We start from the raw sequence: 17,652 nt of genomic DNA, 5'->3' as shown, positions 1-17,652 counted from the left end.
CCCGAGAAATTTCCAGGCAGCTAGTTCGAGAGCTTCGGAACCTTTCCAAGCTCCAGAGTTCCAGCGCAATTGAGCGCTGGCCGCTGGGTTTGAGTTTCATTCTGGACGACCGCTGAGCATGTTCAACCGTGGATGGTATGCTACCTACCACTTCGCCTGGTTTATATCTGACCAAATTCCGTAAAATTCAGCGCAAACTTGGGTACAATCTGCACCTCTTTCTTTTTCTTTTGTTGAAGGGACAATCTGCATCTAGGGATGCAAGTTAGATAATTTTTGGATTATTGAGTCGACCCAGAAGTAGATAAAATAAACTAGAATAACATTATACGTAAATAATTAGTGAGTAGAAATGAACTAGAGTGATATGTCGTCATAATTAATTAGTTGATTAAAAATGCTATTGGATATCCACTTGCATCCTTATTTGCATTTCTTGCAACTGTTTTCCTCCATCATCATCATAAGATTTTCAAACCTTTGTGTAGTTTCATCGTGCGGGCGTGGGCCGCCGGATGCCCGGACCCGTCGCGCCTGCGTTCCGGCGACGATTGAAAGGTTTCGCCCGCTGCGTCGTCTCTTGCGCTCTTGCCTCCGTGGTCCGTACCTTCCGTTCGCCTATGATACTGTACTCCTACCATTTCTTCCGCTGTCCGCCGGCTTGTCCATGCTTGGGCGCACGTCCTGCGGTGGCGAGGCGGTACCTGTCTCCATATGCCCTGCCCCTGCGCGTAGTGCGGCAACAGAAAACGAGAAAGATATCCTGCCGTTCCGTCGTGCTAGATTTCATTGCGTCAGGGCTTATGTTTGCTCCTCCACGATCCCAGCCAAACTCAGCTGCCAGCTCCTTTTTTTTCCCTTGAAAACAATTCAGTTGCCAGCTCGAGCGTCGTTGACACTTACAAACTACTAGTAGCAGAGCAGGAACACCCGCTCCCCCGCGCATCACCCACCACCCACGGGCCACGGCCAAGCAGGAATCCCCGCCAATTGCCAAGCTCCACGCGCCCCGCGATGGCTCATTCTTCCTGGCTCATGGCGTGCTCGCCGTGGTCGGCGCTCGCGACGCTGGCGGCGCCGACCACCAGCCTGCTGGTGCTCAGCTACGTGTCGAGCTCGCTTGTCCACCGAGCGGCGTACGGGTACGACGACCCCTACAGCCCGGACGCCGAGTCGCCGTCGCCATCGGCGGCGGCGGGGGCGCTGGCGCCGAGGAAGGGCCCCGGGTACCCGCCGGTGCTCGCGTACTACATCACCGGCGGGCACGGGGACTTCGTCCGGGTGACGCGGCTGCTCAAGGCCGCGTACCACCCGCGCAACCGGTACCTGCTCCACCTGGACGCCGGCGCCGGCGCGTACGAGCGCGCGAGGCTGGCCAGCTACGTCCGGTCGGAGCGGGCGTTCCTCGAGTACGGGAACGTGCACGTCGTCTGCCGGGGGGACGCACTCGACGGCCGCGGGCCGTCCGCCGTCGCGGCGGTGCTCCGCGGCGCGGCCGTCCTGCTCCGGGTCGCCGCCGACTGGGACTGGCTCGTCACGCTCGGCGCCGCGGACTACCCGCTCGTGACGCAGGACGGTGGGTGTTTCAGGCTGTCACGTCGTGTGCCTGCGGCCTGACTGGTCCGTCTCTGATCCCATGCCATCGTGCCGTGCCGCTGACGGTTGGTAGCCCTCTATCTGCAGACCTGCTCCACGCATTCTCCTCGGTGCCGAGGGACCTCAGCTTCACCGACCACAGGGCCGATTCCGAAAGCCATCACGTGGTCGTCCTCGACCAGAATCTCCTGCAGAGCACCAACGCCGAGCTCTCCATTTCGTCCGGGCACCGGGAGAAGCCTGACGCGTTCGAGCTCTTCAGGGGTAATATAATAAGAGCTCTCTGTGCCTGTATTCCGCTGCAAATCCGCAGCATTTCTCTGACGACGCATTTGGTTTGATCGCATCAGGTTCTTGTCAGACCCGTCGAGTTAAAACGTTTAATTAAGCATAACCATCATCATTTGGCGTATTAGCTTAATTAAGTGTAACTTGACAGGTTATTTCCAACCCACAGGCCTATCAAAACACACCAGAAATCCCGCACAAAGGCGAGCGCAGAGGGTACCAACATGATAAAAACTTACAAAATAGTAAATAATATTAAGACTTTCACAAAGCAGCTTTAAATTTAAAATTTGCAAAAAAAAAGATAGCAGCGGAAGAGAATCTAATTTACATAGCATTTTCACTAGAGAACAAATAAAACAAATGAGATAAGTCAAGGACTACCGAGATGTGAAGACAAGGTGCCACATCGAGCCCACCGATGTGAAACCTAGTTAGCTCCTAAACCTGAAATAGGGTAAACAATAAACCCTGAGCAACTAATACTCAGCAAGACTTACCCGACTATTGGGTATACTTAACCCACATATCTAGACATGCAAGACATTTGGCTGGTGGTTTATTTTGCAGAAAAAAACATATAAAAGGTGGATCCTTATTTTCAATATTTTAGCTCCAGGTTCTATATAGATTATCTATAATCTACTATTTGCCTAAACCAACTAGAGCACACATGGTAGAGCAAACATACTATAATTCAATGTAACCATCATCATAAGTATATAATCCATATTCCATATTGTATCACTACGATGCGGTGCTGCGATCAAGGTGCTCATATCCGTGAGCGACTGACGGCGAATCGATCCGATTTAACCTTGCAAGGTGGACCCAACCAACACGGCACGCAAAAGCCCCGTCGGACCCCACGCACCAACCTTTCCCCTCCCCGCCTCGAACTACAGGAACCAGCCCAACGACATATGGTCAGCCGAGCTCAACGTGAGACCACCAAAAGTAAACATACGCATCCCCAATTCTCCGCGATTACTCGACTCGCCCCAGGAGTTGGGTGCGGGTTCCTGTACTTTCGAAGCAAAACAGTACTCGGCTTACCGGTTTCGACTACCTCCTACTCCCGGCATGCGGTTAGTACAATATCAAACTCGATCAGCAGGGCCAGACAACGGTGCGGTCCTTAACCGACACATACAGGGCTAAACATTTCCTGCCCGGTCTCTAATTCCTTTCCTTTCATGCATCTTCCAATATTCTATATATTCAATTTATAGAGACATCATATATCTCGCGAGTAACAGGAAATTACTCGACTCTAAAATATCATATATCTCGCGAGTGACCTGAAATCACTCGGCTTCTATCGAGAACTATTTAGCATAGCAGTGCTACCGACCTACACATACTAGTATAAGGCCCAGAAAAACCTAGGGATCATGCAACTAAGGTTTCAAACTCCTGAAACCTAATGCACAAGTAATAAGCATACATAGTGATTCATAAATTGAATTAGTAGGACATGCACCGGGGCTTGCCTGAGGGTAACACTAAGTCAGTGTTAACGCTATCAAGGCCTTGGGCCCTTCCGTCTTTGGGCCGGGTCTTCAGTTGCGCCAACCGGTCCTTCTCTCTTTAGGTTACATCCATCAAACACCGTCTTGGGGTCCGGCTCCAACATCGCGTGCTTCACGCTCACGCACTGTACATCTAGCGCATCTACATGAGATGCATATGACATGAGAATGCAAATATGACATACAACAACAACTTAACAAGTACCGAGTATAAACACTACTAATTTGTACCATTTATACTTAACAATCCAAATGCAACCCGGAATATCCGGATTACTATCCGGAGTATCCGGACTCCGAAGTCCGGAGTTTCCGGCCTATACCCGGAGTTTCCCCCGGAGTGCCCCAAATCCGGAGTATCCGGGCTTATACCTGGAGTTTCGCCCGGAGTGTTCAAAATCCGGAGTATCCGGGCTTATACCCGGAGTCTCCAGGCTTGACAGCATTTTCGCCCCAAAAACTGAAATCTTAATTTTTGGCAAAACCACCCCACCAAATTTGAAACCCTCTTTAATCCTCGTTCAAGGATGCATATAGAGATGATTGACCAAAGGAAATCACTTAGAACCTCCTAGAAAGATAGATCGGGCCGCACAAGTTGGAGTACCTTGAACGAGCTTTTCCCCGCGCGAAGAACATGAAACCCAAGACTTCCCGGGGAGGAACATGTGGAGAAGAAGGTGTTCCTCGCCATCTTGAAGCCTTCTTGGCCTTGATCTCAAGTTGGGGTGGAGGATTTGGGGTTTTGGGCTCTATGGAGAGGGAGAGCACTTGATGGAGAGAGTGAGGGACGGAGTGGACGTGAGAGAGGGAGAGAGTGACGTGAGAGAGTGAGCGTGAGGGAGTGAGGAATAGAGAAGAGCTGATGTTTTAACGTTTGGAAATAGTGCAACGTTTGGAAATAGTGCAAGAGCTAAGACACGTGATATAGAAACTCCAGGTCCGGACTATCCGGAAACAAATCCGGAGTATCCGGGTAATTCCGGCATATCCGGGTGCAAACCCGGAGTATCCGGGTTTTCCCAGGCTCCAGAAAAATGGACTGAACTTGAGTCAATTTTTGGTGACTCGATTTGTACCCAAAAGATTAGGTCTCTAATTAACTAGTTAAGCCCGTGATTAATCTTGATTATAGGTGATTAACACCTGGGGTGTTACAATCCTACCCCCTTAAAGAAATCTCGTACCGAGATTTAAAAGGAAATCAAGGGTCAAATATTGACCTCTAGGAATTGTATCGGACTCATGAAAGTTGGACATTTTTAAAAGAAACTAAGGAATTATTTGGAAGAAGAAAAACACTTCAAATCACCTGCATCAGACCAAACAGGGAACAGAACACCGGAACACATCAAGTCGTTCAAGTGAAATACACGGAGAGACTCTCAATGGATATTGATTAGAAAAGATTACATCAAGGATGTTTTTGAAAGGATCGAATTCTCTTGAGTTGGGAACAAGAATCATTAGTGTCAAGGAAAGTTTTTGCTCAAGTCCATTTTCGCTCAAGTTGTTTATTATTTTTAAGTTGCATGATGCAAGACGCTATGCAAGTTAGTGGACTTTATAAACTCCCATGTAAAACACCCCATTCGCATTTTTACTCCCCCAAGGGCCTACCCCCTTAAAGAACAAAGGTAGAGGAAAAACGATTCCAACATTGCACAAAGAAGTGTCGATACAGTTTCATCCACACGCACTTAAGCACCAGCGCGCACCCAGTGGCACAATCGCGTGGCGGCTGCACACGCGAGGCCCTAGATCCCGTCGCGGCACTATAGGGCGTGGGACAAATCTCCACCATATAAGAACCAATAATAAAAATCCGAATAACACGATTGGATACAAAGAGATTAGAGAGCAGCCAGAAAATACATTCAATGGCATATAATCCACATGGTCAGCCAAACTACCACCAAAATTTTCCCTAACCTTGCATGACCCAACAATGCAATATGATGTGATGCAATAGTGTGGTTACCATGCAATAAACATGGGACTCTATTAATGCAGGATAACTATACTAAATGTGATCAAGTTCCTAACTTATTTATGTTTATTTGAGCAAGAATGCAAGCGGATCCACTTTAGGTATAGGAATCAAGATGATTAGAAATAAACGAATACTCATAATAGAAGAACAACAGGGTGGTTTTGGTTATCAAAAATGGCTGGACTGAATTAGTATCGGGCATTTAAAGGAATGGCCTAGAGATGCGGACATACGATTTCAGATTAACCTTGACCAATCTGGAAAACATCAATGTTTGGATAAAATAGAATGGTCATAGAACAACAAATAGGACACGGTTAGCCGATTATGGTGGGAAAAGGCATATCAGGAAAAACGACCAATAGTTTCATTTAAGACTAATATCCTGATCTTGATTCCCAAGACAACAAGATTTAATAATTCGTACGTACTAAACTGTGAACACAAACTCTTTCATATTTAGGGTGTATAGCTGAACGGCCTCAACTTCGGTATTCGAAATTCCGTCAAACTCAACGGTTTATTTTGTCTAACTTTGCTTTATTTAGGTGATGTCTATGTTCAAATTCCAAATTACTCAATGGGTCTATAGGAGACATAGGTTAAGTCATACACTATTAACAATTTAAAATATCGCTTGGTTCTACACACACACATATTTGCAAAAATTAGACCCACTTTTCCTAAGATGACTACCCTCAAGACAAGAATTCGCACAAGATAGAACACCATAAGTAACACCAAATTTTAGTCAAAATTTTCCTAAACTACGATTCCAAGCTGACATGGAAAAACTTTAAGTTTTCTTAATAGTCGTACCAACTGGGTTTCTAGAAAACAGAGTCCAACAATATTAACCATAAATTAATTTCATTTCTAAACATGACTAGCATGGGCTAGGATAACCGGCTTTTCCTAGCATTGAGAATTTGATGAAAAGCGATGCACTAATACGTTAGGAAATTTATATGGACATGACACGCAAAGCAAAACAATACGTATGATATTATACATGCATGACCTGTACGTTCTCACCAAACTAAAGTTTACCAATCAAACCATGGCAATATACGGAGATTATTCGGTGGCACAATACATACTCTCCCTATATACTAGCCGTGTATTACTAATTTTTTCCTACGCAAGCGGGGTTAGTGTACCTGCAGAAGAATGACATTATATGTATTTATGTTCAAGAATGATAATTGCCTAAAAGTCAGTTGCTATTATATATATCTAGCCACCTGATATAACCTACACTATATAGGGCTTATGAACTAATTTATCCTAATCCCTTAAGGGCAAAGAGTCGTATTTTGCCAAAACTCATTTTTAGTTTTGAAAACACCAAAATAATATTGCTGGTACCCCCTGGTGCATTTCAGCTCTGATACCAGCTGTGATAGACCCGCCGAGTTAAAACGCTTAATTAAGCGTAACCGCCATCATTTGGCGTATTAGCTTAATTAAGTGTAACTTGACAGGCTGTTTCCAACCCACAGGCCGATCGAAACACACCAGAAGTCCCGCACAAAGTCGAGCGCAGAGGGTACCAAAATGATAAAAACTTACAAAATAGTAAATAATATTAAGGCTTTCACAAAGCAGCTTTAAATTTAAAATTTGCAAAAGAAAAGATAGCAGCGGAAGAGAATCTAATTTACATAGCATTTTCACTAGAGAACAAATAAAACAAATGAGATAAGTCGAGGACTACCGAGACGTGAAGACAAGGTGCCACATCGAGCCCACCGATGTGAAACCTAGTTAGCTCCTAAACCTGAAATAGGGTAAAAAAAACAAACCCTGAGCAACTAATACTCAACAAGACTTACCCGACTATTGGGTATACTTAGCCCACATATCTAGACATGCAAGACATTTGGCTGGTGGTTTATTTTGCAGAAAAAAACATATAAAAGGTGGGTCCTTATTTTCAATATTTTAGCTCCAGGTTCTATATAGATTAACTATAATCTACTTTGCCTAAACCAACTAGAGCACACATGGTAGAGCAAACATATTATAATTCAATGTAACCATCATCATAAGTATATAATCCATATTCCATATTGTATCACTACGATTCGGTGCTGCGATCAAGGTGCTCATATCCGAGAGCGACTGACGACGAATCGATCCGATTTAACCTTGCAAGGTGGACCCAACCAACACGTCACGCAAAAGCCCCGTCGGACCCCACGCACCAACCTTTTCCCTCCCCGCCTCGAACTACAGGAACCAGCCCAACGACATATGGTCAGCCGAGCTCAACGTGAGACCACCAAAAGTAAACATACGCATCCCCAATTCTCCACGACTACTCGACTCGCCCCAGGAGTTGGGTGCGGGTTCCTGAACTTTCGAAGCAAAGCAGTACTCGGCTTACCAGTTTCGACTACCTCCTACTCCCGGCATGCGGTTAATACAATATCAAACTCAATCAGCAGGGCCAGACAACGGTGCGGTCCTTAACCGACACATACGGGGCTAAACATTTTCCGCCCGGTCTCCAATTCCTTTCTTTTCATGCATCTTCCAATATTCTATATATTCAATTTATAGAGACATCCTATATCTCGCGAGTAACAGGAAATTACTCGACTCTAAAATATCCTATATCTCGCGAGTGACCTGAAATCACTCGGCTTCTATCAAAAACTATTTAGCATAGCAGTGTTACCGACCTACACATACTAGTATAAGGCCCAGGAAAACCTAGGGATCATGCAACTAAGGTTTCAAACAACTCCTGAAACGTAATGCACAAGTAATAAGCATACATAGCGATTCATAAATTGAATTAGTAGGACATGCACCGGGGCTTGCATGAGGGTAACACTAAGTCAGTGTTAACGCTAGCAAGGCCTTGGGCCCTTCCGTCTTTGGGCCGGGTCTTCAGTTGCGCCAACCGGTCCTTCTCTCTTTAGGTTACATCCATCAAACACCGTCTTGGGGTCCGGCTCCAACATCGCGTGCTTCACGCTCACGCACTGTACATCTAGCGCATCTACATGAGATGCATATGACATGAGAATGCAAATATGACATACAACAACAACTTAACAAGTACCGAGTATAAACACTACTAATTTGTATCATTTATACTTAACATTCCAAATGCAACCCGGAATATCCGGATTACTATCCGGAGTATCCGGACTCCGAAGTCCGGAGTTTCCGGGCCTATACCCGGAGTTTCCCCCGGAGTGTCCCAAACCCGGAGTATCCGGGCTTATACCTGGAGTTTAGCCCGGAGTGTTCAAAACCCGGAGTATCCGGGCTTATACCCGGAGTCTCCGGGCTTGACAACATTTTCGCCCCAAAAACTGAAATCTTGATTTTTGGCAAAACCACCCCACCAAATTTGAAACCCTCTTGAATCCTCGTTCAAGGATGCATATAGAGATGATTGACCAAAGGAAATCACTTAGAACCTCCTAGAAAGATAGATCGGGCCGGCACAAGTTGGAGTACCTTGAATGAGCTTTTCCCCGCGCGAAGAACATGAAACCCAAGACTTCCCGGGGAGGAACATGTGGAGAAGAAGGTGCTCCTCGCCATCTTGAAGCCTTCTTGGCCTTGATCTCAAGTTGGGGTGGTGGATTTGCGGTTTAGGGCTCTAGGGAGAGGGAGAGCACTTGAGGGAGAGAGTGAGGGAGGGAGTGGACGTGAGAGAGGGAGAGAGTGACGTGAGAGAGTGAGTGTGAGTGTGAGGGAGTGAGGAATAGAGAAGAGCTGATGTTTTAACGTTTGGAAATAGTGCAAGAGCTAAGACACGTGATATAGAAACTCCAGATCCGGACTATCCGGAAACAAATCCGGAGTATTCGGGTAATTCCGGAATATCCGGGTGCAAACCCGGAGTATCCGGGTTTTCCCAGGCTCCAGAAAATTGGACTGAACTTGAGTCGATTTTTGGTGACTCGATTTGTACCCAAAAGATTAGGTCTCTAATTAACTAATTAAGCCCGTGATTAATCTTGATTATAGGGGATTAACACCTGGAGTGTTACATCCCTGGCCGATACTGAGCCGGGCGTTCGTGGCGGCGCCGGACAACCTGCCCCTGACGCTGCTCATGTACTTCAGCAACACGCTGGACGCCGCGGAGTTCTACTTCCAGACGGTCATGGCCAACTCGCCGCGCTTCAGGAACAGCACCGTCAACCACAGCGTCCGGTTCGACGTGCCGCCGCCGCAGGGGATGGACATGGACCTGCGGTCGCGGTACGACGCCCTGGTGGGCAGCGGGGCCGCCTTCGCCGGGCGGTTCGGCGACGACGAGGCGCTGCTTCAGAGGATAGACGAGGAGGTGCTGCGGCGCCCGCTGGACGGCGGTCGCGGTACGACGCCCTGCTGGGCAGCGGCGAGGGATCGGCGGCCGAGTGCTCGATCGGGGGAGACATTGACGCGGTCAGGCAGGGCGCGGCGGGCCGGAGGCTGGCGAGCTTGATCTCCGGCCTCGTCGGAACCGGCGCGTGCGACGGATGCAAGAGCTAGACGCTCCCGCAGCCGCCGATTGCAGGCGCGGGAGCGTCTAGCGAGGGGATTCGGTCCTACATTTTGCTTGGGCAAGCTCCAAGCTGGCTTAGTTGCGTCAGATTAATTTAGTTAATCTTTTTCTTTCTATATAGTACAACAATTCCATTATTTTTTTTGTACTGTACGATTCAACACTTCTGTTGAATTCCCGTAATATACAGGCACGAAAAGGAGAAACTTATTTTTATAATAAAATGCCGTGATCATCATCGACAAGCTTTGAGGACCTGTTTTTGCTTCCCCTGTTCTTGGGAATTCTTCGCGAATTTAAGCCCAGATCAAGTAGTTAAGCCGCTGCTCAATTTAGAAATCAAAATGGCCTTTTGCCGTTAATACAACTGGGCAGTACATACAATTTTATTAATTCATCAATAGATGAACAGCACATATTTTTGGAATTTTGGTAGAATGCTCTCAATCGCGAGTGCATGTTCACAAACATGATCTCTTGATGCCAATTTCTAGAGAAAGGTGTAACATATACAATGCCCAAAGAGTTTATAATGGACATATACTTGAACAAACAGACCTTTTCATCATAATCTGATAGACTGGGAAAATAATCTTGAGAAATGGCCATTTCCTTGTTACACATGGGAAACTGATTGAGTAATACATGGAAAAAAACCCTCAGAAATAGCCAAAGAATGAAAACTCAACAGTGGCTGATTTCCTCAAGACAATCTCTCGCCTGATAGCACCCTAAAATGGCACTATGACGGCTTGTCAGGGGAAGGATTATGCGTTGACTACAAGGATCCTCCAGGGATCCACGAAGGACAAATCCTTCAAAATTGGATTTATAACAGATTCATTATCTTCCTTGTCCATAAGTATTTTCAAGCACCGGTACGGGAGGTCCATATATTCTAAAACATCGATCACTAAATGAGCTCACTAGCCGTGAAACTACTTCCTTGAAGAACATTGATGCAACCTGAGATAAGACAGATAGATTTTAAGAGAAACAGCAGCCGAATGACGAGTTAATAGATGTGCAATATCATTAGAACCTCATTTTACCTGACGATACAGTGGTGATTGAAATTTAAAATCAACTAAGAAGTAGAGGTCACAGGTCCCAGGAACAGGACCAGGCTTAAATTCCCAAACGTTTATCAAATGATCAAAAAGTCCACTTTCAGATGCTGTTGTCTGCATATAGGCGATAACAGTCAGAAGTGTAAAACAATAAAATGTAATTTTCTCATGCATAGGCAAAATGGACACAAAATAGAGATAACACTAGAAGAGACTAAAATATCAGATTCTTTCAAAAGAAGGCAACTGCCACTATGATATTGAACACACCAGGGAACAATAAGGCTAATCACACTGGAGGGTTTCACATTGATGTTTCCAAGACTGCCTCATCAGCAAAAAGAAAATGAAATGGTGTTTGAAACCACCCCTCCAATGCATAGTTTCACATTGTTGTTTCACAGACTCCACATGGCATTTAGGGCCTGTTTGAAGGGGCTAAAGTTGAGTGCTAAACTTTAGCACCATTAGCAATCATACCTTTGCTAAAGTTTTTGAGTCCTGGCTAAACTTTAGCCCACCCTATTAGCACTCCTGTGTGGATACACTAGTGCTGAAGTTTAGCACTTTCACCCATTAGCACTTGGATCCAAACGGGGCCTTAATTTCATGACGCATCAAGAGTCGGTATTCATGTCAAGCTGTTTTCATCTAGATGAAACTGGTTCCTTATCTCTCCTATTAAAGTTCACCAAATTAGCTGATGTGTTGTTGTATTTAATGTGCATGAAACTCCTATAAAACTAGCACTGGGAATGTCCTAAGATGAAAAATAAATGTACTCCAGATGTCAGAAGATGCTACAGGTACGACAAATCCATAATTCTAGAGACCTCGAACAATATTTTCTGTGGCCCAATCAGACACACTTCAATCATCCAAAGATTGTATCCTAAGAACATCTTAGTTGCACATTTGTCCGGGAAAGGCTTGGCGCTAAAGATACCCTTCCCCAGACTCCGCACAGTGCGGGAAGCCTACGGCACTGGGTACGCCCTTTTAGAACATCTTAGTTGCATAGAACAAACTAGTTTCACCATAAAAAATTGCAGTTGACTTACAGGAACAGGTCATCCAAGCTATTCAACAGAAAGCAGACGATTGGTAATCTGATTCACATCTGAAGGCACTTTGTTTTCTAATGGTTTTGTACATGCAGATGTGCAACCTCTAAATTCATAGCTAAACTATCTTTTGTCTCCCTGATTGTACAAACCATGAACACTTAATCTAGAAGACATGCTCAGATTAATCTATGTGAATTTTAATCCAGTGATGAATAGATTGACATTCCTAACAACGATTGCCTAACACCAAATGGGCACTTATTGCTACATCAGCTGAGCTACCATTTTTGAGATCTGACCATCACTTGGTTAAACAAGAGCGTATCAGTGTAGGGAAATAATTAATTATCAAGTAACGATATGGCCAAAAAAGTATAATCATTGAGTATTGACAATTTTAAGAGGCAATTTTAACTTCCACAAAGGGCATTCAGGGTATAAGGTAAATCCTAGCTAACAATCATACCCAATCAATGAAAAAAGTAACCATAACTAATACATATTTACAGAAACATATAAGTAACTTTAGAATCAGTTTCATACGAAATTATGCCAACCAAACACGAATCAGTTAAACAAGAAAGGAGTCGATTCTAAAAGGTAATGCCTATAATAATTTGAAGATATATCCATTTGCAGCTCAACATTACAAAAAACAACATCTTGCTAGTAGTATCGCAGTCAGTTGTCCTGTCCTGTGTACGATGAACCTTGAAATAGGCTGTTTCTACAGTTACTTACAGTGCTTGCGCCTGCAGTTACTTACAGCAAGTTCATTACACAACCCTCACCTTGATATACTTGGGCTTCTCCATCTCCACATGAGAAACATAGCTTTCGACAAGGAACTTGAATCCAATCTCGAGCTCAGCATCGAATGAGCCGTCATCATGGCGCCTGATAATCCTGGACCGCTGGCACCATGGCACAAAGTCCTCGTATAGGTCCACTGCGGCGACAACCGCAAACATTTGCTCCGGCGAGTACCTAAGCTCACCAAAAGCAACCGAAACAACACCACAATCACCAACGATTTCCATGTTACAACACCAGAACAGCTACAACAAGGCAACTCGCTCGATTGACCACATACCCCATCACGCGCCTCTCCTCGTAGACCTTGGAGAGCACGCTCCCCTCCTCCCCGTCGCCACACCCGAGGAAGCACCTGGTCTGCGTGCGCGCCAATCGCCCCGCGCCCATCGCGCCGGCCCGCGGATCGGCCCACCGGCCGCCGCGCCCGAGCACGCGCCCGTCACCGAGCGCGGAAAGCGTGCTCGAGCACCTGGCATTGGCGAGCGCCTCCCCCGTGCCGGGGGCGCACTCGACCGCCCCGCCGCACCTCCGCAGGAGGGACGACGCCAGCCCCCTCCTTCGCAGCACCGACCTCGCGCACGGCAGCATCGCGGGGCCTCCCCGAGGGTGATCCGGCCCGCGGTGGGTAAAGGGGAACCCTAGATTCGGGCCGCCGCGGCGAGGGTCGTCGCCAGAGGAGGCTCTGGAACTGGAAGGACGGCCGGAGGAGCGGGATTGGAGAGGCGTGGGGAAACGGAGCGCTTTGGTTGCGGCCTTGCGGGGGGAAGCCGGATTTGGGGGCTCCCTGGGGGTGGACGGCCGGTATGGGACGGAACGCGCGAGGACAGCGGCCAGCGGGAGCGCGAGCCGCGAGGCGAGGGAGATGCGTGGTGGCCTGGCGGGCCGGTGGGTTTGGTGGGGGTGTCTCCGATCTAGCGCGGAGCCGAAGGTGGAGGATCGGACGAGTCGCCGCCGGCTTCGCCGTTGTTTTTGAGGAGTAAAATGCACAGACGGTTTTTAAACTAGTCGAATTGTTGTGTTTAGGTCTATAAACTTCGAAAATGCATTTTTAGATTTACAATTTATTCAAATATGTCACTTGATGTCCAAAATACCTCTGACCAGTGTTGACCGCCTACGTGGACCGCCACGTCCGATCCAACGTGGCCACTGGCCGCCACGCGTGCCTCCACCCCCTTCGCCTCCTTCTCTGCAGTAGCCACCAGCTCCCCCTTGCCTGCAGCGCCGCCGGCTCAGGGCGCAGCCTGCAGCGCCGCCGGCCCCTGAACGCCACGCGCGAGGCCACCCCGTGTGTGCCTCTGCGCGCCACCGGCCGCGGGGCGCTGGTCGGCCGCCGCTGGCCGCCCGGCCGCACGTCGTTGCCTGCCGGCGCAACCACTGTCAGGCCGCCGTTCCTCACCCGCCCCGCCGGGACAGCTCACGTCGCCCCTGCCTTGCCTGCGCGGTCCCTGCGCGCATGCCACTCGGCCGTCGCCTAACTCATCTTTCGAAAATTTCACATTTTCCCTTCCCACACACTCACACATTTTCTTTCTATAAAACAAGTCGTACCGTGTTCGAGGTCCTAAGCGTTATAGCAGCGATTAACATCCAGACAGAATAAATCATATTCAGACATTAATCTAGGTGGTCAAGGAATGATTATAACAAATCAAGGGGTGGCTATCCAATCGGATTTTAGCAGCAAAACAACATGCCATTTTGAAAACAAGCCAATAGGTTATATTTATAATACTGGGACAAAATATACATCAAAGGATGAGATTGAACTTGCCGTTCTCAAAGCCTTCCGGGAAGTCCTGATCGAGGTACTGTCCTTCGGGTTCGGGGTCGCGGTACTGGTCCTCGTTCACTTGCTCGCAGTACTGCTCGTCGATGGGTTCTCCCTCGTTCACACCGTGATCTACGATGCACACAAGCAAGCACACAATCAAAAAAAAATAAATGTTTTATCATTGAGCTCGAATCGGGAACAATTAAGATATGGAGACAGGAGTAATATTTTTGGGCGGTTTTCTAATGGCACGGCCAAAATTATGTTAGAAATGGCGTGGTTTAATTTTGGGAGAATTGGAGGATGTTTGGCGCATGAAATGATATGTTAAATGAGTGGTTAGGGTCTAAACCGGGTTCCAAGGGCCTATTTGCAAATACTTTTGGGAGAGGAAATGTCCTTATTGGAATTTCTGAAAATATCCAGGCCATATTAGACGGGCAGGGGCCTAGGTGTAAATGTTTTGTAAAGTGGGGGGGGGTTATCTCTTTAAATAGGGAGGATAGGGAGGGTTTCTTTGGAAAAGGACTAGAGAGAGGTGGGAGGTTTCTTAACAGAAAAGGAGAAAAGGGAGGGGGCTTTGGCCAAAACAGCCCTTTCTTCCTCCTCCCTTCTCCTGTGGAACAGAGGAGGGCGCAGGTGGGGGGGCGGCATGGGCCGGCGGCCCTCGGGGCGCGATGGAGGCCGGGAAGTGGGGGAAAACGGAGAGGAGGCCGACGGGGTCCGATTCCCCTACTCACCTCGAGCGGAGGCGGTCTGTGAAGGGCTGTCCACGGCGGCGGGAGAAGGTGGGCGGCACCGCGAGGCTGGGGAGAGGGCGCGCGGTGGGGAGGGCGGTTGTGGTGGCCGAGGGCTGCGTGGAGGCCCTATTTATAGGCGGTGGAGAGGGGGGGCGCCGGTGGCCGAGCTTGGCGGCCATTAATGGTGCTTGGAGCCGGCGAGGTGTCGCGGAGCGGCGGCATGATTCTCGGCGGCGGTGCAGACGACGGGACGGATTGGACAGAGGCCGAGTGGCGCGCCGGGCATCCCGGCCTTGTGGAGCGCGTGGGTGCACAGGCGCACGCGCGTGCAGCGCGTGGGGGAGGTGCTGTGCTCTGCTCTGTGCTTGTCCGTGCATGGGAAAGGAGAGAGGAAGAGAGAAGGAAGAAAGGAGAAGGGAGAAAGAAAAGGAGAAAAGAAAAAGAGAGAAGGGAAAAAGAGGAAAAGGAGAAAAATAAAAGGAGACGCCGGCGGGATTCGCGGTAACGGTCGTGAGCCGGGTGTGGCGTCGACGAGAAGCGACGCGCACTAGAAATGAGGGAAATAGGAAAAAAATAGATGGTGACTGATGCGGGTGCCGGGACGGCGGATCACCGGGGATTTCGGGAGATTAGGAGTTCGGACGGGAAACGATTCGAGCTTAGCGACCAAAAAGTTTTGAAAATTATTTTTAGCGCATGATTTAATTTGGTAATTTTTTTTGGATGTTACAAACCTACCCCACTTAAAATGAATCTCGTCCTCGAGATTCGGCTGGCTTCTAAAGAGGTGGGAAAACTCCTTCTTCAGAGCATCTTCGTTCCCTTGTAGCTTCTTCTATTCCGTGCCTTCTCCACTGAACTCTGCAAATCCGTACTTCGGAGTTTCTTGTCCTTGATAGTGTCCAAGATCTTGACCGGTATTTCCTGGTATCACAGGTCTGTTTGTAGATCTATTTCTTCTTCTGGCACATACTCTTTCTCAGGTACCCTCAAACATCTCCTCAGCTGGGACACATGGAACACCAGGTGTATATCTGACATTCCTTCTGGTAGCTCCAGTCGGTATGCTACGGCTCCGACTTTCTTCAGAACTTGGTACGGTCCAATGTACCGAGGGGCCAACTTTACTTATACCTGAAATCTTCGAGTTCCCCGAATAGGTGAAACCTTAAGGTAGATGAACTCTCCCGAATTGAAACTTATTTCTCGTCTCTTATTGTCTGCGTAGCTCTTCTGCCAAGACTGGGCGGCCTTCAACTTTTCTCTAATCTCGGCCACTCTTTCTTCCGCTTCCTTTATGAATGCAGGTCCAACTAGGGCACGTTCCCCAACTTCTGACCACATCAGAGGAGTTCTATATTTTCTCCCATAAAGGGCTTCGAATGGTGACATGCCCAAACTTGCTTGGTAACCGTTGTTGTATGAAAATTCCGCATAGGGCAAACTCTGCTCCCAATCTTTGCCATAGGTAAGGACACATGCTCTCAACATATCCTCTATAATCTGATTTACCATTTCTGTTTGGCCATCCGTTTGTGGGTGATTAGCGGAGCTGAAATCCAATTTGGTGCCAATGGCTTTATGCAAGCTTTTCCAAAACCTAGAGGTGAATTGGGTCCCTCTATCTGAAACAATTTTGCTAGGCACACCATGTAACTTTATTATATTTTCCACATAAAGCTTAGCTAGCTTTTCTCCATCGTAATTGGTCCGTACGGGTATGAAATGAGCCGCTTTAGTGAGTCAGTCCACTATTACCCTTATGGAGTCATGTCCTTTCTGTGTTCTGGGCAAACCCACTACAAAGCCCATTCCTATCTCGTCCTATTTCCAAACCGGGATGGGTAGGGGTTGCAACAATCCTGCTGGTTTTTGATGTTCGGCCTTAATTCTTTGACAAGTATCACAATGGGCGACAAACCGTGCAATATCCGCCTTCATTCCCTTCCACCAATATTTTTGTTTTAAATCCATATACATCTTGGTGGATCCTGGGTGGATGGAGTAGGCCGAGTTATGGGCTTCATCCATAATTATTTGCCGGAAGTCTCCTTTCTGGGGCACACAAATCCTATTTTTATACCATAAAGTTCCCTCATTATCCACTCTAAAATCCGGTGCCTTATTTTCTCCAGTCTGCGTTCGGATTTCCATCAAGTCCTTTTCCGAACTTTGGGCTTTTCTGATTTTATCCTCCAGAGTGGGTTGAATGCTCATCTTGCGAATGGAACCTAGAGGGACAATGTGCACATTCAATCGT

The 17,652-nt window shown here is 47.5% G+C and overlaps 2 protein-coding genes across 2 annotated transcripts; one reads left to right on the top strand and one right to left on the bottom strand.

Moving 5' to 3' along the window:
- Positions 1-1,035: 1,035 nt before the first annotated feature.
- Positions 1,036-9,944, top strand: LOC120672579 (beta-glucuronosyltransferase GlcAT14B-like). The gene is made up of 3 exons (XM_039953070.1): positions 1,036-1,576; positions 1,684-1,863; positions 9,426-9,944. Exons 1-3 carry the CDS (start codon positions 1,036-1,038, stop codon positions 9,863-9,865), a joined length of 1,161 nt encoding a protein of 386 aa, XP_039809004.1. The 3' UTR covers positions 9,866-9,944.
- A 441-nt stretch (positions 9,945-10,385) lies between these two features.
- LOC120675513 (coenzyme Q-binding protein COQ10 homolog, mitochondrial-like) lies at positions 10,386-13,837 on the bottom strand. Its single transcript, XM_039956716.1, has 4 exons — positions 13,156-13,837; positions 12,854-13,049; positions 10,978-11,109; positions 10,386-10,891 (listed from the first exon to the last, which is right to left on the bottom strand). The coding sequence occupies exons 1-4, from the start codon at positions 13,464-13,466 to the stop codon at positions 10,769-10,771; spliced, it is 762 nt and encodes a 253-aa protein (XP_039812650.1). The 5' UTR covers positions 13,467-13,837; the 3' UTR covers positions 10,386-10,768.
- Positions 13,838-17,652: the final 3,815 nt, after the last annotated feature.

Source organism: Panicum virgatum, chromosome 5N (genome assembly GCF_016808335.1).
Source record: "Panicum virgatum strain AP13 chromosome 5N, P.virgatum_v5, whole genome shotgun sequence".
NCBI classification, from domain to species: domain Eukaryota; kingdom Viridiplantae; phylum Streptophyta; class Magnoliopsida; order Poales; family Poaceae; genus Panicum; species Panicum virgatum.
Note: the sequence above shows the minus strand (reverse complement) of the source record. Positions and strands in the feature narration are given on the sequence as shown.